We start from the raw sequence: 18,534 nt of genomic DNA, 5'->3' as shown, positions 1-18,534 counted from the left end.
ATGAAGGAGTGGAACCCGGGATGATAACAAGGCCGTGCACTGGAGACGCACCGACCAGTGATTGGTCAGTCTGCTCCCAGCTGGCCCGGACTGTCCAATGGCGGGTCAGTCCGCAAAAGCAGCTATGATCCGCGGAACTGAACGCCCATCACGTTGCGCACATGGATCGGGTCGAGGTGACCACGCCACACCCAGCTGACCGAAGCAGAGTGCCTGTGCTGGAGGAACAGCTTGTGTAACAGCTGTATCAGCCAGTGGCACCAACCAGTTGCGCCAGCACCGTCCTCTCGTTGAAATGTCCTGAACGCAGAGGAGGCGGCGCATACGGCGGCCTCTCAGCGCGGCAGGGGCCGAGGAGAACTTCAGGATATTCGGGACACAGTTTACGGGCAGCAACGGCGTTTGAATGCTCGTGTTTTTCCCGTAGCCACTTCTCGGAGGAATGAGAGGCGTATGTTTGGGGCTTAAGATGGGATTGTTTTTGCACACCGTGGGCTCTGTCACCCCCACCGAGTCCGCAGCAGACAGGGTAAGACTGAGCCGTCAAAAACAAGCCCCCGTCCCGCTGGGCTGCTAGCTAGCTAGTCACCTGGCTAAGTTAGCAAACTGTCCAGGTCGTTTTACACTCTTAGTTACTGTTTCAGCATGATCAGTGTTTAGATGTTTTCTGACTGTAACGTGTACAGTGTGCTGTCAAGAAACATGCTAGCTTGTTTGCTAAACTCGGCTGTTAGCTTTGGTGGCTAACGCACCTAACAGCGTTGAAGTGGAGAAACCCTGCTGAGCCAGGGGCCTTGTTCTGTTTATGGTGGAGGGCTGACATTTTAGCCTGAAGTCAGTTGCATACACAACAAAAGCAGTTCTTAAGGTGTGAGTGCATAGCAGCTAGCACTGGTTAAACAAGACCATTGTAATTGTCTTTAGCAGCTAAACAGAAAATAGCCCCTGTTAACCTAATTAACCTAATCTGTGCCAAGGTAACATTAGATGTTGTCAGTGTGCTGATGAGGACATCGTTATGGTCTTGTTCTGTCAGCAGACCCAATCATTTGTTAGTTTTATCCATTATATAAATAAATATGTTTGGAGGAGAATTATTACTACTGGGACTATCTTTTGTAAAGTGCAGAAACTAAACTACAGCTTTGGAAATGATCTGTTTTCTTCACAAAGTCTACAGAACACTTAAGCACTGATCATTTAGTTTGAATGATCATTTTGGATAAGTAATTACAGCATCTTTGAAAAGATAAGCAAAAAGCCTGAAATATAAATAAATTATGTTTTCAAATATGTATTTAAACTGTAAAAGTTTCCAAATTCACGGTAGATAGCTAAAAACCACCCCAGATTACGGTAGGCTGTTCTAAATGTTAATATTTCATACGTTGTGATTTATAGAGTGTTGGAATGCAATTATTACGAACTGTAGCATCTCGACAATAAAGACAAATCACTATGTTCATTGTAGGGCAGCAAACAATTATTTCCATTGCCAGAAATTAGTAAAAACTGTCAATTAACTTTTTACAAAGCTCAGATAGTGTCCCCTCAATTGCCCACAACTCAAAAATATTCAGCTCACTGTCAGTGAGAAGCAAAGATATTCCATAAAATATTAAAATGTAGGAAGCTAGAATCACAGAACTGTTGCTGTTTGTGTATTATTTTGATAATGGTCAACTGTTGAGTAAATTGTGTCTCACTTTGGGTGATTTTGCCTTGTATCTTTCAAATGATTTTTCATTTTAGAAACTTAATTGCACCTGCTAATATGGATATTTTACCATTTTCAGTCTGTGTATTTTTTAGACTTTTTAATTTGGCATGTTTTGGAGAAGCAGTAGTTGATAGCAACTATCAACTGTCTAGTAGTTCAAAGTTAAGGTAGACTGTTGTACCTGTCAGGATTAGAATTTCATATATTTAGTCAGCAATTATTCTTGATTATATGACCATTCAGTAAAAGCAAAATGAAGGTCACTCTTGATGCATTGAGCTGCAGACAACAAAGAGTAAATGTGTCTTGTTGGATAATAACAAGACACATATCATGTTTTGTTTAGTTTTAATAATTTCAAACCACACAAACGAGTATTGATAGAGCTGATGAGTGTGAAACCACAGGCTAACAACATCATCTTATACTGTTAATATTGTATCAAGCATTTATTATAGTAGCATAACAACGGAGATGCATTAACAATATTCTGTGTTTTAGCTGATTACAGGCTCAAGGATGCATCAGAACTATGTCTTGATGAGCTAGACTAAATAGAAATTCAAAGCTGATACAAAATTATAGTGTTCTTTTTAATAATCTAGACTGAAGACATCGGTGGCATCTCCTGCACTGTTGTTTTTGTTATGGCTAGGAGAAAGTGCAAATGCAAATCTCTAGGTGGTTTCTGCAGCATGTTGTTGCTATTAATGTAAATGTTAGGTATTTGTGATGATGTACAGTCAACCATATTAGTGCTTGATCAGTCACTTCATGCAGGATGTCACCCTGTTTCTTTTGTCAGCAACTAAATGTCAACTAAAATATCAGTAAAGGTTTACATACAGAAAGTGCTGACTTTTAAAGGCATTATGGAGGATGTTTTTTTTTGTTTAATTTGTCTGATTCACATAAAATGAATATACTGACCTTTAGTGGACTTGTATGTTTGGTCTCTAAAAGAATAAAAAAAATAAATAAATAACTGTGGACATGGCAGGACCTGAAAAACATCAGCCAATCAAAGCGCTCGGACCGAGACGTTTGGTTTGCTCCCTTTCCTGTCAATCAAAAATCTTCCGGCTCAGGCCTAGTTACGTAGATTACGTACGCCTTGGACTTACGTGTTTTCTGTATGTGTTGCTTTGGTATAGCTTCGTAGTTAGCTGGCGACTTGTTTTGCTCATGTTTTTTTTACATAATGGCAGATAAAGATCCAGGGGGACCCACCCATAAAAGACAACTTCACGAGTGCTACGCAAGTTTCTGGAGGGAGGCGTTTCTTCGTAAATGTTAAGAGGGGGGAGGTTAGAGGGGGGTGAGGGAGAGGTTGTATGTGCGCATGCGCATGCTACGTTCAAAGTCGTAGGTAATTAAATCTCCTCTAATGCCTTTAAAGTTTGTCTGCTTTAGTAAAATTAAGACAACAAGGTCACAGATTAATGAACTAGTTTTCTTCAAATTTTTTCAGCATAATTACATTTACTTCTCTTGTCACATGCTGTGTCTTTGTATGTTATCAGTGCATGTTTGTGTGCGTAAACCTGAGCGTTATGAAGGGATGCATATTTACCAGCTTGCTGAAAACTTTTGTTTGTGCATGTTAGGTCAAAGGCTCTAAGCTGTTGAAAGACAGAAGGCCCAAAGCTATATCTTCCATCTGGAAACTCAGAATAGCTCAGAGCTTTTGTCTGTGTTGAGTCTTTATCGTAGCAACTGATCAGTGGTCACTTCCCTAATGACTGATAGTGATGTTTGTGTGAAACATTGTGGTAAGCATTAGCCTCCAGCTCTGTAGCGTGTCTGCAGTTTATGCAATGAATTATCCCATTCTTCACACAGTCCCATATTAGAAAAGAGGTTCCATTTAAACATTAAAAAAAAAAACATACCCTGCAGTCAGAATGAAAGCTCAGTCAGACTTCATATCTTGCAAACAAAATGTTGCTTTATAGCTTATTATGAACAACAGTCATTCTAATTTATTCAGGCACTGTTGTCTAAAAAGTTTGCAGCTGTTTGTAACAGCTATATGAAGCAAAAAAAACAAACAAACTGTACAGATAATAGCTAATTCTTTGCCTCTACCTGAAATTTTAAATAAGATAAAAAACAAACTGAATATTGCATAGCTATTCTGTACATCTTTCGTCTGGTTGCACCTCATGATCATTTTGCTATGAAAAATGGCTGGCTTGTTTTTTTTTTTTTTTTTTTAAATTAATTGCAATTGGAGCATTGGGCTAGTATGCAGCGATGCAGGAGTTGTTTTGGTGAAACATTTATATGCATTAATTAGGGCTGGGCGATAAATCGAATTATTTCGCGTTTTTAAAACCTGACGATTTGAAAATTTGCCAAATCGTAAAATCGAGGCGAGCTTAAATATATAACAATACAGATTCTTCTTCTGCCTTTCACGACTTGTGCACTGGCGTTTGCTTCCACCTCTCATCTCCTTCCGCCATATCACCAAGCCCTAGCATTAATTGAAATGTCTATTTTGCCAAAAGAACCATGCAAGTCTGCCTCGTTACAGGATCCAAATATTAATCTTTGCTATTTTCAGTTTATTGATTGCTATTGTTGTTTCCTGTAGGAAAAATAATTTTAAAATGATAAAACAGAGATAGCAGAAATGGAGGAGAAAACTCTGTATGTAAAATGTGCAGCAAAAATGTTGCCTTATACCCAAAATGTACATGGAGTGAGTCGGACTTCTTAAACATAACTCAGCTCCTACAGTCCCATTAAATCATGCAGAATAATAAGGCTAGCTCTATTACACAGTTACCCCTCTCACCCTCCACCACACACGTGCATACAGGACCATCATCACTTGAAGTTTCAGGTTTCTACATGTGATTTAATATCGCTAGTTTTAAATCAACTTTCAAGGTTTTCTTTAGCCATAAACCTAAAACTTTAAAGCCCCACCCTCTCTCCCATCTATTTAAAAAAAAAAAGATAATTTTAGTGCCACCAAAATGTATTCAGGTGCTGTTGTAAATATGAAATTGAAGACATGGCAATCTTGCAGAATTTAGTTCAGGTGGTGTTGGTAGAATTTAAAGGCGGTGATGGATCTTCTGTTTGACTCTGTTGCAGATGTTAGCCTTAATTAGCTCCTAACTTAGCGACAGCAGTTCTGTGTCAAAGTTTGATTGTAATCGTTTGATAATACAACAGGAGTTTGTCTAAATCCTGTATCCTAAAGTGATGCCTCAGTTCCTGGCGACTGTACTTTTTGCTCTATATTGGAGATACAAGTCAGTAACTCAGAAGCTTTGAAATCTGTCTTCAGCTGCTGAAATTTGTTCGAGGGGATTCATGGCATTAAAGGTCGCTGCAGATGCATCATCAGCGTTTGTTCTGCATAACCTTGATGACTATGAAAGAGCACCTTTCTTTGTTGCTGGACAGAATAATAATTAAGAGGTCAGCGAGGTCCTTGTGTCCATCGGCTGACTTGCCAAGTCCTACAGGCCCGTGCTAAGTGGATCAACTCTGCCTGTGCAATCAAGACTTTAACAAAGAACTGCAGCCATTTATGTCCAGGAACAGTACCTGATAGTCACCAGGAGATTGCTGGACTGTTCTCGTCGTCTGCACGTTTCAACAGCTTCTCATTATTATGGGTGTTCTTTTTTTTTTCTAACACACCAATAATTTGAGGGACTGTAACGAAATCTGCTTTTAATCCGGTAGTGTGGCATGCGAGAAGTGGATTGTTTCATTGTTGGCGGCTTGGATGGGAGTCGAGGGAGTCTAGTCTGTCAGGATCTTTAGCTCGGTCACTGTCTGTCTGTCTGTCTGGATTAGTAAAAAGTAACAATTCCAAATGGTCTTTTCAGGTTTTTCCAGAGTCTTTTATTTGACGTCATATTTCCTGACTGACAGTAGCACAAGTTGCCTTTCGAAGACTCAATGAAGCACTGTTTCTTTCTCTGCTGTTTTTGTACTGCACACAAACTAGATGGTTATCTGTACTGAACTGCAGAAACAAGTCCAGTCTGCAAAGTGAATGGTGGAGAGTAGTGAGTGAGTCAGTGAAAACACAGCTGACAGGTCAACATTATGTGATTATTGTATACACTGAACTTAATCTGTTTTGTGTTGAGCTGGCTTTTAAAAAATCATCAAGTCGAAGCAGCCGATGATCCATTAGGTTACAGCTCTATGTCAGCAGCTTGTTTCGTGCTGATCCCCTGTGACGAATCATTCCTGTGTTACTGCTCTGACTTTCTTAGTGCTTTTCTTGCCGTTCTCTCGCCCTCCCTGCCTCACACTGTTACACAGACCTCTCGCCGCTCTGCACACCTTATTATCATGCAGCGGCCCAGCTAGGAGCTCGCTCTCCGCTGCTGCTTGGAAATTTCCGTAAAGCGATCTTTGTCTGCTGTTCGGGCCTGAATCGGGAGTGGGGTGAGGGAGTGTGTGGGTGGGTGGTGGGTAGGGTCGACAAAGAAAGAGAGGCAGGCAGGGAGGGAGGGAGAGAGAGTGAGAGTATGTCTGAGAGCTGTTTGACTTCTACTTTCTATGGGATAATGATCCGTGAGGGAGAGGATACTTGTCTGGACCCTGGATCGTCATGCCTCTCAATGTGGGACCTGCACTGGTAATCTATGGAGAGAAAGAGCTGTGCTTAGAGAGAACTTTGGCTGGCTAATCATGAAGCTAATCTGGAAGAGAACATCAGAGGGATCTCCTTGGAAAAGTCCATAAACCTGTCTCTTGAGGTTTTTGATTACAGCGCACTCTTGTGTTTTGCTAATCTGGCTCCTCTGATTACCATTTCACTGCTCAGCTTCTCACAAGTTTGTAAGGTTAACTATAAAATTTGCTGTATTGGCAGTTAAAACACACTACAGACTGTTTGAGTGAAGACACATGATCGATTTAGTAAGAAAGTGGATTTTCTTGCCCTCTGACATTTTCCTTGTACAGATTTGACCTCGGCGGATGTTTTAAGTTGAAATGGTGCATTCGATGTGGTGCAGCATACTCGGTGGTTTTGTGCTGGCTGCAATTCAAAAATTTGCACTTGATATGGGCCTTAAACACTGATGAAATTCTAGCAGCTTACCAGCACAAGGAGTTAGGACTTGTTTACTTGAGATCCATAGCTAAGTATAAATGTTGAGCTCTAAATATCTGCCGTGTTGTTATTACTCCAAATCAAAGGTCAGCGTTAGTCATGTAATGCGGCCCAGTTCTGTATTGCATATTAACTGTACACATAATGGACTATGTATGTGTATGTTTTTAGTAGTTGGCGTTTGAGAAATTAACCTGTTTTATTGAAATTACACAGAGCATTTCATGAAAGTATGACTTTAGAGTTTAACTGAACAGCAAACTTGTTGAGATCTACTCTTTTTTTCCAGCACATTTCCTGAATTATTTCGTTTTTTTTACATCTTTGAGTCGTGCCTTAATTTTTGCGTTGTTGGGCATTAGTGCAAACTAGAGCTGTCCCAAAAGCTTAAAACTTCTGCTATTGCCATGACAATCAATGTCCAAATCAGTGTTCTGTATTTTGTTTTTCTTCTTAAAAAATATTTGCATTATGACAAAAGTCCTGAATAGCCCATGAAATAAGAAAAAGAAATTCAACCAGATTTTTTAATACAGCTACGTTATTTATTAGTTATTCTTAGTGACAGTTTAGTACATACAGCTGTTGTTTAAAGTTGCCTCCACTGGCACCAGGACATTCACGGGACCACTGAACAGCTTGAAAAGTTTTAATTACAAAATATATGGTGTAAGTTGCTTATCTCAAATATACAACCAGTTTAGCCAATCCTAATGTTACATGCAAACTCATAAAGTTTAATATTAAATTAGCATTTGGCTAATTTAATTTAATTACAGAATCATTAACTGAATCTCTCTGCCAAATAAAATGCTTTCTATTAATTTTTTTTAATTTAACTTTTATTTTACCAGAACGTCCCTTGAGATTGAAGATTGAAGACAGTACAATGTTCACAGTATATAAAAACAATTATGACAATACAGACGTACTATTAAGAAGAAATATTGAAACAGGTTAAAAAAAAACAAAAGAAGGAAAAAGAAAGAAAAATATTTGGGACAGCCCTGGTAAATACAAGTACATGTATATGTGCAACATGCCGTACTGCATAAAACTTGTTCAGAAATGTAACGGAGACTGACACAGTTTCAGTAAAGTGACCAAAAAGATACGTTATGATGCCTGGAACAGAACTGTTCGACCCTCCGATCCCCACACAGTTTCTAGATGTTACATTTATACTCGCCTCATATTCATTTTTCACAGCAAGTCCTGAGAAACGGTGCAACCCCAGTCAGAAGTAGGGAAAACTCAAAATAATGTCTTTGGTGTTGTGTAACTAAATTACAGTGCCATAAATCATAAAAAGATGGGGTAAAGAAAAAAAGGAAAGTGCCCACAGGTGTTACTAATCCTGGTGTCCTGAGGATTCTGCATACTGTAGAGATTCTATTACTTAGATTTTGTGTTGTTTCAATACTTGTGACCTCTCTGCTCTGTGTAGCAGCACCATGCAGTTCAGCTCAGGTCAAAGTTTACGCATTTTTCTTTAGATTTGTATGGATTCTGTTTAGTGCCCAAATTCGTTTTTGGCAAATTTTGAAATGAAAAATGTAGATGTAACTGATTTTGATGAATATCTCAGTTTTAAGCCTCAAGTTTTCTAACACTCCAGTACATCACTGATGATTTGTTCAAGGACTTGTTGAAAACTTAGAAATCCAACAATTCTTACTGTCTGTGCAGTTTCTACTTCTGATAAACGGTGTAATTATCATAATTGGTGAAATGCTAAAATGAGATAAAATCCTATTAATACCGCAGTAAGTTCTGAACATGCCTTTATGCTGGCAGGTTATGGGTTTCAGAGGGTTTAATCGAACTTGGATTTTATTTGAAGACATTATTTTCACATGTTACAGAAGAAATAATAAGATGAACTAGAAGGGCAGCATGTGTTTGGGCTCTACCTTCATGCCTGTTTCAGTTTTCCACCAGGTTTCATAACATTCAGCCTGGTACTTCTTGCGTAATCTTGCGGACAGGGAGAAAGGCAATGAAAGGACGCTGAAAAAATACCTCGACCCAGGCGAGAGCCGAGGCAGAGGCATGACGGCCGATTTCCATGTAGCAGCTTCAGTTTCATGCTCCAGCGTGCTGCCTCGCTGTACCACTGTAATGACTCACTGAGACACTTGAATACAACTCAGCATCGTTCATGTTCTGAGCTTTTATCAGAGGCTCCTCACGTCAAAACGTATGTATAGGAAATGTGAATGAATAAAGCATAGCTAAATTGAAAGATTTAGATTCAAAACCAGATGGACAATAGCTAAAGAGACAATTAAAATCATTTATTTTGTTAATTAATTAATGGTCACCACAGTTTAACAGATATCTTCTGAAAACATCAGCCGAACCGTTGACATTTAGATTGTGTCGTTTATTTTAGTTTAGTTATTGTTTTTTTAAGTTGAAATGTGAAAAGCATGTTTTTAAAGGTGGCAGTGTTTCATGTCTGAATGTGTTTTTCTTCCAGAGTCTGCTGCGCTGTGAGGGTGTTAACAACCAGAGCTACATCTGTGAGTCCGGACACTGCTGTGGAGAGTCTCAGTGCTGCAGCTACTACTATGAGCTCTGGTGTAAGTCTCCTGCCTTTGTTCAATCTTTATTATTTCCTCGCCTCATCACTCACTGTATAAACACATACATAAGATTAGACAGAACTGACTTTTGTTATTATGGACTGAGTAACCCATCTCTGCTGCACTAAAAGGACAGAAACAATAATGGGAAAGATCATAAGAGGGAACTGACACGCAATTTATGTGAAGCAGGAAATTGTGGGCTTCATTCCTAGTCCTAAAAATAAGGTACGTCCCATGTTAACCTCAGAATTATCTCTGAAGTGATGCAACAGACTGCAATTAAATGGGCTACTTCCACGACCAAGTAAGGCAGTTTGTGCAGATAAGGAGTGTTTGAAAAGAGAACATCATTCCTCTTTTACAAAGGTGAAGTGGCCTGCAAAGCACTTGACAGATGTAAACTGCAGGAGGATAATTAGAAAATTACTGAAATGTGGCTAATTTATCACATTTACATATTTTATCTTATTATCTTTACAGTAAACAATGTTCTGCTGTGCATTATAGAAATATATAAGCACATATTCTGCATTCCTTGCCTCATTTATCTCGCTTTTTAGGCCTGACTGTGTAGTTATAGCCTTTTTTTTATAGTCACAAATGTCTCTGATATGCAGGAGATTTGCCTTAAAAATACAGTATTGGTCGTTCTCTACTTAGAATTCCTGAAAGGTGACATATTGAAGGGCAGTTTTTACCAACTACAGCCCACATGTAGTCAAAATTATTAATAATAAATGTATTAATGAATATATAACTACTTTTTGGCATTAACACAAATTTCTGACTATTTTTTATTTATTTTTTGACCACAATCCTCACTCAGCAGGACCGAAAACATTTATCAGCATTCATCAGTTTATAAAATGTGCTTGTTGCATCCTAACAGACACTGGTATAGCTGCAATTAGCTGATATTTTAAATATGTTGGGAATTTGAGTTGTGTTTTTCACCTCTTTCTGTTTATTGTTTGGTAAATATTGGTTGATCATTCAAATCTTGTCCAGTTATAGGTAGCAGGAAGGCAGATTCAAGGAAAAAGGTGAAGCAGTTTGTACAAACAAGCAACATTCAAACTAACTTGAGACAGATTCGTATTACATTAGCTGTTTACTGATGTGTTGATAAAGAAAATGGTCCAAATTCTCTCAAAATATTGAATTTATCCACTAATATTCTTAAGTGGTTCGAACAGAGCTAAACATGTCTCATGAGGCATGATAATGCAGACTTGCACTTCACCAGAGAGCCATACTGTGTGGTTTACATTCTTATTTTGTGAAGACGCAGACTGCCTTACGCTTTTGTCCTTGAAGTGGCATTCCCTGCATTCTTTCAAACAAATGGTAAACACAAACTATTTTGTAGTTTGCAATCCCTGCTGCTGTTTTGACTGAACTCTAGATAGTACAGTTTCACAAACATCTCATTTGTAGAAAATGAGGACTTCATGTTGCTCAGAAAAAGCACAGATTGTTCTTAAACGATGCAGTTTTTCCTGGCAGTCGGATTGTTAATGTTAAAAAAGAACTCCATCTACAACTCATTTTTCTCTAATTGTATTTTAATGCCTTGTCTTCCAACATTCCAGCATTTTGAAATGAATTCTCATTATTTCTGTAGCACATACTTTGCTGCAACAGAATATTTCAGTTTTGTGAATTATGTCTCCCAAAGTAAGAAACCCGAGGACTGTTGCGATGCAGCTCTGGTGTCAAATATGCAGCTGCTTCTTACAGAAAGATTTGGGAAAGACTGTGAATCAGTCAGTGCTTTGTTGTAGTGACAAGAAGCGAACTTGAACTCCTCAGAGATGGGGGATTGATTCTGTGCTGTGAAATGCACATTGCAGTACAGTATATAAGCATGCAGATGTTTGACTATGTTAGAACCAGATGTTGTCTCTATTTGATCTGCAGTGGGGTCATTCTGCGTCATGTTGCACCACTGTCTGATGTTCAGAGTTTACCAGTGTTTGATGGAATAATTTGGCAGAATTTTGAGAATTTGTGTATGTTTTAGGTGTGTGGTTTTTTTTTTTGTAATTTCACTGTCAATAAAATATCTTACCTGGGAAGGCATTTTAAGAATTCAGTAACTAAAAAAACTGAAGAACTAAACTGCCTGAGCCAGTGTAGAGTCTCAGTCGTCATGCTGCATTAAAGCTGCTGCATATTTTCATGTGATTGCATCCCCTGAGTAATGTCTATTTATTTGATGTTGGCATATACTAGCCAAACTTTTATATATATATATATATATATATATATATATATATAATTTAATGAAATTTAGTATGGACACAGAAGAAATTGCTTCAGACGAATTCAAAGCAGAGGCACATTTTTGTAATTTACGGGCCCTCCAAGTTTGAAAAAAAATGCTAAACTTTTCAATTAGGCCCTCAGATAAAATCCTCTTAGTGTGTATAAGTGAATTTATCCATATTTCCTAGCAAAATTACAACCATTGGTTTATGGGCTTCTTAACATCGACAGAACCTGATGAGGACTCTTTATGTTAAATCACCACATGGATGTTGAGAAGCTCATTTTTCCCTCTTAAAACTATTTATCAATATGTGACTTTTCTAAAGTTCAAATCAATTTTTCCCTTTTTGTTTGGAGATGCGCAGTAAATGCAGCTGTGTTAATGTTCCTCTTCCTTCAGGGTTTTGGTTGGTGTGGGCGATCATCTTCATTTTGAGCTGCTGCTGCATTTGTCACCATCGACGTACGAAACACCGGCTGCAGCAGCAACAGCGACAGCACGAGATCAACCTCATCGCTTACCGTGAAGCACACAACTACCCCTCTGTGCCCTTTTACTTCAGTAAGACCAGCCACTCGTACATGCACCCGCATTATGTAATTCATTCATTCATTTTATTGTTTATTTTTACTGGGAAAGCGCATGATTAAGAGCTATTGTACCAGAGTGAGCTAGCAGCTAGTTTACATCTGTTGTCCTTAGAAAGATGAACATAGAAAAGGCACATAACACGCCGTTAAACAACACAATACATATAAGTCTTATATCAGTTTAAGATAATAAATGAAATCCTTATTATATAGGCAGTCATTGGTGGTGACCCTTTGGTGCAGACTTAAAACAAAATTGAAGGCTGGTCTTAAACAGTGTAAAGCTTCCTGGATTTCTGTATGGATTCTAATTCTAAAATGTGATGTTGATATTGTTACTATTATATGCAATTAATAATGTGCATCTATATCGATCTCTTTGTTAGAGAAAAGAAAATATTCAGAGCCAGTCTGAATATTTTCAGCTGCAGTAATCCATATCCATATATTAACCCTCTGATTTTCTGGCTCCTGTCACATTTTGAATCACTGTGGGCTTGTTTTGTGCTGCACCTCTATGGAAGCAGCACAGCCATGGCGTGAAGTGGAGAGAACTCAAACATATCATTTGTATAATGTAACAAAATTATAATACCACAAATCATGAAAACAGCAAAAACAGATGTTGAATTTCTTTGTCTGTTTACAACCATTGGAAATGTCTGGAATCAACGTGTCCAGGACTTTTTCAAGTGCCTATAAGTGTTGCCATTACCACAAAAAACAAACAGAAAAACAGGATTCTTTATTTTCCTGCATACATTTTTAATATATTTCCATCATGGTGTCCTATCTGCTCTCTTTAAGCACAGCCTGCAGTTCATTCAAGTTGATTTTTTTGTCATGAGACTGTTGGTCGCAGCTCATTCAGTAATGGATTTGTGTTCATGTTTTTTTATTTTTACAGAAATCAGTTTAGTGCTGTTATTTATTTTATTTTTTTTTGCAAATTTTTATTTGAGCCAGTGATTTTGCTCAAATTTCACGATTTTGAGCTTTGGGTTTCCGGTTCTGATAAAGGTTTTTATAAGATAACATGCCTGCCAAACCTGCCAGTAGGTTCTGGGTTTCAGATGATTCGCTGTTTTAGTGTTTTCAGCGAATTGTTTTTATTTTTCATCTACTTGCCTATTTTTGGTTCGGGTCACATCTGTTGTGTTTCCACCTGCACCAAAAAGTTGTGATGTAACTATTCTATGCTCCCTCCTCAGCATCAACAGCAGACAAAGTTAGCAAATAGATTGAACTTCTGTCTGATGCCCTGAAATACAACAGTAAATGAATTCTCGAGCTGCTGCATTTCTATTGCATGTCTAAATAATCAACCATTAGTTAATTTTTTGCACTTTTTTGGCATCTTTGTAGCCCTCTTCCCTCCTTAAATGTCACACTGTTCTCCTGTCCATCTTCTTTTTTCAGTGTTTCCTGGAAGGAAAAACTCAAACTCAACTCTAAAACTTTTTCAAATGGAATTTCACATCAGTATTTTTCCAGTAACGTCTAACTGGGCAGTTTAACACTAGCAACAAGCAAATCAGTGGCTCCTGACTCAAATGTAATGTTTGCACTGAGATCCATCCATGGTTTCACACGGCGTCAGAACCTTCTCTGTTTGCATGCCCCAGTTTTCAGGAAACGGCACAGGATTGCTTTCTTGGTTCCCTGCCAGTGTTGCAGCAACATCTCGCACAGAGCTGCCACGGCCCTCGGCACGGAATTGACCCAGAAATTAGCTTGTTTTGCCACATTTTTTTCCCTCATTGCTTTGGGAATGCTCGGATTGTGGTCTGGGAAGCTCAGTGAAGTCCCATTGAAAGTGGCTTTTATTTAACATGTGTTCCTGAGTTTAGTCATGTATGATTTGTGTTTTTTTTTTCCTTATCAAAGAAGTTGTTTCTCCTCTTTTTCGCTTCAGGGTTTCTACCAAACTACCTCCTGCCGGACTATGAAGAGGTGGTCAACCGGCCGCCAACTCCCCCACCCCCCTACAGTGCCTTACATACAGGCCCATCCTCAGTGGCCACTAGTCCACTGGATCCTGAGCAGCAGGAGGGACACTGTCCAGCCATCCAGTCCTCTCCAGTGCCCCCAATCTCTGACAGTCTGTGTTGCAGACCCAGTATAGAGGACCCACAACCTCCTACATTAGACTTTAGGCCAAAGCCTGACAACAAGCCCTTGCAAACAGCACAAGATTCAGGCAGGATACTGCTGTCTGATGGGCTCAATAGAGACGGACTCACCAGCCAGGAGAAAAGAAGTGGGGAGGAATCCTGCAAGGACCCCCTGCTGAAGGATCTCAGCCTGTCGGAGGGTTGCGCTGAGGACAAAGAACGGCTCCCCAATGGAAGGAGGAGGCGATTCACAGGGGACTCCGGGATTGAGGTGTGTGTTTGCGGCACACGTGGGAGCGGCGGCTGCAGTGGTGGGACAAACCAGGATGGCAAGGAGCTGAGGGAGCTGGAGAGCCTGCTGGGGCGCGAGGTGGATGACGACGACGAGGACGAGGAGGTGGGCGACTGCTGCGACAGCTGCGGTCATCAGGCCTCCTTCGGTGTGGAGGAGGAGCAGGCACCGGGCGGGCCGGAGAGACGGGCCGGACGTGGGTCAACAGGAACTCCGCTCCATCCCCCGGTGTGCCTCCTCCTCCACACCATCAACGAGCAGGAGGGACCGGGCCACAGCAGCAGCACTGAGCCACAGGGCTGAAGCACATCTGACGCAGAGGGAAGGAGAGCACTTCACTGCTTTCATATCGGAGCAGGATTTTCACGTCTGAATGCTTTTTGAAGTGAGTATTTTTTTATGAATGTGCGGATCTTAGATAAAACAAGTGTGGAAGCTGCAGTTGAGATCTCTGCTAAAAATCATTTCTGAGATCCAAAGGCTGAGAAAGCCCGCTCCTCCCCACACTAGAACAGTGGCCTTAACCTGTGTATTTTGGGTTATATTTTGGCAGTATGAGCCCTTTAACACCCTGTGGCAATTGAGACTACTCACACTACACACACAGACAGTCCTTCAGTTGTCCTTCTCGTGCAACACAAACTACTGACAGTCAAAGACTCGATAGCCGAAGCTGTGACGTCAGGACAGGACCTTCACTGCCTCGGATAGATGCAGCTCTCCTCGCCAGGTGCTCGCAACAGTCCTGCAAAGCCGTTCTCAGCTGACGGCGAACCACGTAGTAAAATAACACACACAGCAGAAACATTTCGGATGGGTGCAATGTGGAATTCCCACATACCATTGTGTGCTTATGCAAGCTGATCTTGTACAGGGACATCAGAACAAGACAGTCTGGGACGTGCTGTCTGACTCGTGCATCGAAAGTGCTTTTTCAGCAATTTAAAACCGCTCTGCCTTGTGTCTGTTTGTGTTGCTCTATCAGGCCCGCTAGTGGGAGGGAAGTAGAAGTGCATTAACAGATCTTCATGTGAGCAGTTACTATTTTGCACAAAACTGTATTTATCTTTATATGTAAGCTAATAGTGGGGTAAAAAAAAATCAAAACCGAAAATACTTAGTTTTTTATTGATTTAGTCTTAAATTGCAGCACATGATTAGTTTCTTGCAGTTTCGTTGCAACATTTGTAACAAATGAACCTCTGTGAATTGTCAGTAGGGAATGCAACAGATTTACTTTGTATACAATCATTTTTAAACGTAATTTGTTGAATGTTTGTAGAATGTGCCTACTCAAAAAAAAAGCAGAATCTTGATGAACAATTACAGCTTCAGTGAAACTGAGAAACCCTGAGAAAGCAGGTACCAAAAACAAGACGAGAATGTTAAGCTTCATAGAGATTATAATGGAGATGGGCAACGTGAGACCTCAAACGTTTGTGTTAGTCACTTCGATAGATCACCACCTTCACCAGCTTTACAGTACAAAATCATAAGCGGTTATTTTTGGTCTTAATCTTTCATTTTACAGCTTTGGAATTCATTCATTAACCATTTATAACAGCCTCGTTTTGGAGTCCATTAAGGCCGATTTCAATCAAACTATGACTTGCTAACTGAATTTAACAAGCAGTTTGTTCTTCCAGTCATCTGCATTTGTGTTGTCCAATCTCAGAGAGGAAAAGGCTACTTTTAGGAAGGAAAAATAAAAAGTTTTGTAGATGTGTATTGTTTTTCTCATCATTTAAGGGGCACTGCTCTCTTACCAAACTTCATATAAAGGTGATCACAAGCATCATGGCCATGACTGTGGAGCAAATAGAGTTTGATTTAAGTTTTAGGATAAAAATTCACTGTGGATGTAGCAAAAACAAGGAAAGCAGTTTTAGATAAGAGTTGGAGAGTTGCCGGTGGTCATTCTTAGGACCACTTGGTCCTTCTTTCTGCCTTTCCATCTCCAAAAGAAACAGGACACACAAAAGAGAGTATTATGGAAAAGTGGGGAGGAGTGGGATTGGACCTTAATATCTGAATCTCTACTACAAACAAGCGTTTGCACAGAAGGATGTTGCGGAGTTGTTTTTCTTTTCTCAGTGATGGACAATAAATTTCTTGGCACAGGATGCGATTAAAAGTACAACTTAACAAGCAATATGTATAATAAGATGATATATAGATATCTATAATGCTGTATTGCAGAGAGAAAACAAAGACCATGAAAAGAAAAACAATCAAAAATCAAAGAAATGACTTCATAAATGCACCTCCTCTTGTAGACTCATCATTTTAAAATACCTTTAAGAGCTCGAATGTTGTGGATCTCCCCTCTAAATCCCGATCTGTGCAGCAGCTGTGATGCAGTAGATGTCGACTGGTGATGAATGTGCAGCTCCTGATGCTGTATGGCGAGCGTTCTTGTGTGCAACTTTTACAAATTGTCTTAAGGAGAGAGAAATTTTGTTTTATCAGACTTCCCTTACAGCTCCTCCAAAAACACTAACATTGCAAAGCACAAGCATTTCAGCCACGGGTCTCACAGGTTCATATGAAAAAATATACACACCCTGTAGGCATCTAGCAGAAGATTGTTTCCCTGAATTTCCAGCACAAGCAAAAGCTTAATGTGAACTTTCTGCATTACCGGTAAGCTAATAGAGTTTTACCCATCGAAGCCTGAACACACTCTAAAGTGCTTTATATGTTAGCGCTTTTTGTGAACTAGAAAGTGTAATTGTGGTACATGTAGTACAAAGATGAGCTATTTTTCATATCGACTGAATCCTTTAAAATTAAAAAAAGGAACTGTATGAAATCTCCAAACCACTTTATATTTGCAGATTGTGTACAATATTGTGTAACTTGTTTGTGAACCAAATAGTCGCTTTCATAATTTTTATGAAATCATTAGCTTTATTTGTTACGGACAGATTATTTTTTTTCATTATGTGTAATATTTTGTTTGTGTTGAGAGAAGATTTAACTTCTGTTGAGACTTAAACTGAAGTTGTGTGAAGGGTACATTTGACTAACTATACAGTAGGTAATTTGTTAATAAGATCAGGGGCATCTAGCCAAAGACATTTTTCTTTCTTCATAAGCGTGTGTGGTTTTGCACATATTCTTTGAATGTTCTGATCGTAAGCCATTTATTACAACTAAGATGAATGTATGTTCAATAAACATACTCAATCCAAGATGACTGTTGTGTCTGTGATTGTCATGAATGAGTGAAGTTTCTTTTTTTGTGTGGGAAACTATTAAAGCACTGGGGATAGAAAAGAATCACCCGGTTTTTAAAAAAAAAATTACGGTTTTGTAAAAAAAAAAAAAGCCTGAAATTACAAAAAAAAGGAAAAAAATTCCTTTGGGATTTTTTTGGGATATTTCTCTTCCAACACTGCACATTGACACAGCAATACTTGCCAATAGAACTGTTAAATCTCAGTAATACTGGATGGCAGCCACAGATTCTCAGATGAGTTTTAGTCTCGGCTCTTTCAAGGTCACAGAAGAACTTCTCTCTGCACCATTTGGCTGTGTGCTTTTGTCTTTGTCATGTTTACAGGTGACCCTTTTCCAACATTCTGGCTGAGGGCAGCTGGACTTGCATGGTATTTTGTTATTCCGTACCATCCAATTTCCCATCAGTCCTCAGAGCTCCAGTAGAAGGCAGCTAGCCTTCTCCTTTTTTTTGTTCTTGGAGATGTTTCACATCTCGTCCTGAGAGGCTTCTTCCATTCTGAATGGCCATGAACTGAAAAAGCCTCTTGGATGAGAGATTAAACATTAAATGACCATGACTGAGAGTCCTCAGATATATTCTCTTCAGTCCTGACATATGCAACAATCCTTGCCAG

At 39.4% G+C, this 18,534-nt stretch overlaps 1 protein-coding gene across 2 annotated transcripts; it reads left to right on the top strand.

The window, feature by feature from the left end:
- Positions 1-83: 83 nt before the first annotated feature.
- wbp1lb (WW domain binding protein 1-like b) lies at positions 84-17,871 on the top strand. Of its 2 annotated transcripts, none has more exons than XM_022205896.2 (4): positions 84-529; positions 9,301-9,403; positions 12,081-12,242; positions 14,187-17,871. In XM_022205896.2, exons 1-4 carry the CDS (start codon positions 443-445, stop codon positions 14,978-14,980), a joined length of 1,146 nt encoding a protein of 381 aa, XP_022061588.2. In that variant the 5' UTR covers positions 84-442; the 3' UTR covers positions 14,981-17,871. The 2 variants fall into 2 exon arrangements, with proteins under 2 accessions (XP_022061588.2, XP_051802307.1); XM_051946347.1 differs by lacking the exon at positions 84-529 and adding an exon at positions 6,222-6,338.
- Positions 17,872-18,534: the final 663 nt, after the last annotated feature.

This window comes from Acanthochromis polyacanthus, chromosome 3, assembly GCF_021347895.1.
Source record: "Acanthochromis polyacanthus isolate Apoly-LR-REF ecotype Palm Island chromosome 3, KAUST_Apoly_ChrSc, whole genome shotgun sequence".
NCBI lineage: Eukaryota > Metazoa > Chordata > Actinopteri > Pomacentridae > Acanthochromis > Acanthochromis polyacanthus.
This window is presented reverse-complemented; position numbering and strand designations above follow the sequence as displayed.

Bases quoted from the DNA above. Each gene is read 5' to 3' on its own strand.
- wbp1lb (XM_022205896.2), top strand. From the start codon at position 443: ATGAGAGGCGTATGTTTGGGGCTTAAGATGGGATTGTTTTTGCACACC. The intron at 530-9,300 runs GTAAGACTGAGC...TTTTTCTTCCAG, and splicing joins CCGAGTCCGCAGCAGACAGG to AGTCTGCTGCGCTGTGAGGG. The intron at 9,404-12,080 runs GTAAGTCTCCTG...CTCTTCCTTCAG, and splicing joins CTACTACTATGAGCTCTGGT to GGTTTTGGTTGGTGTGGGCG.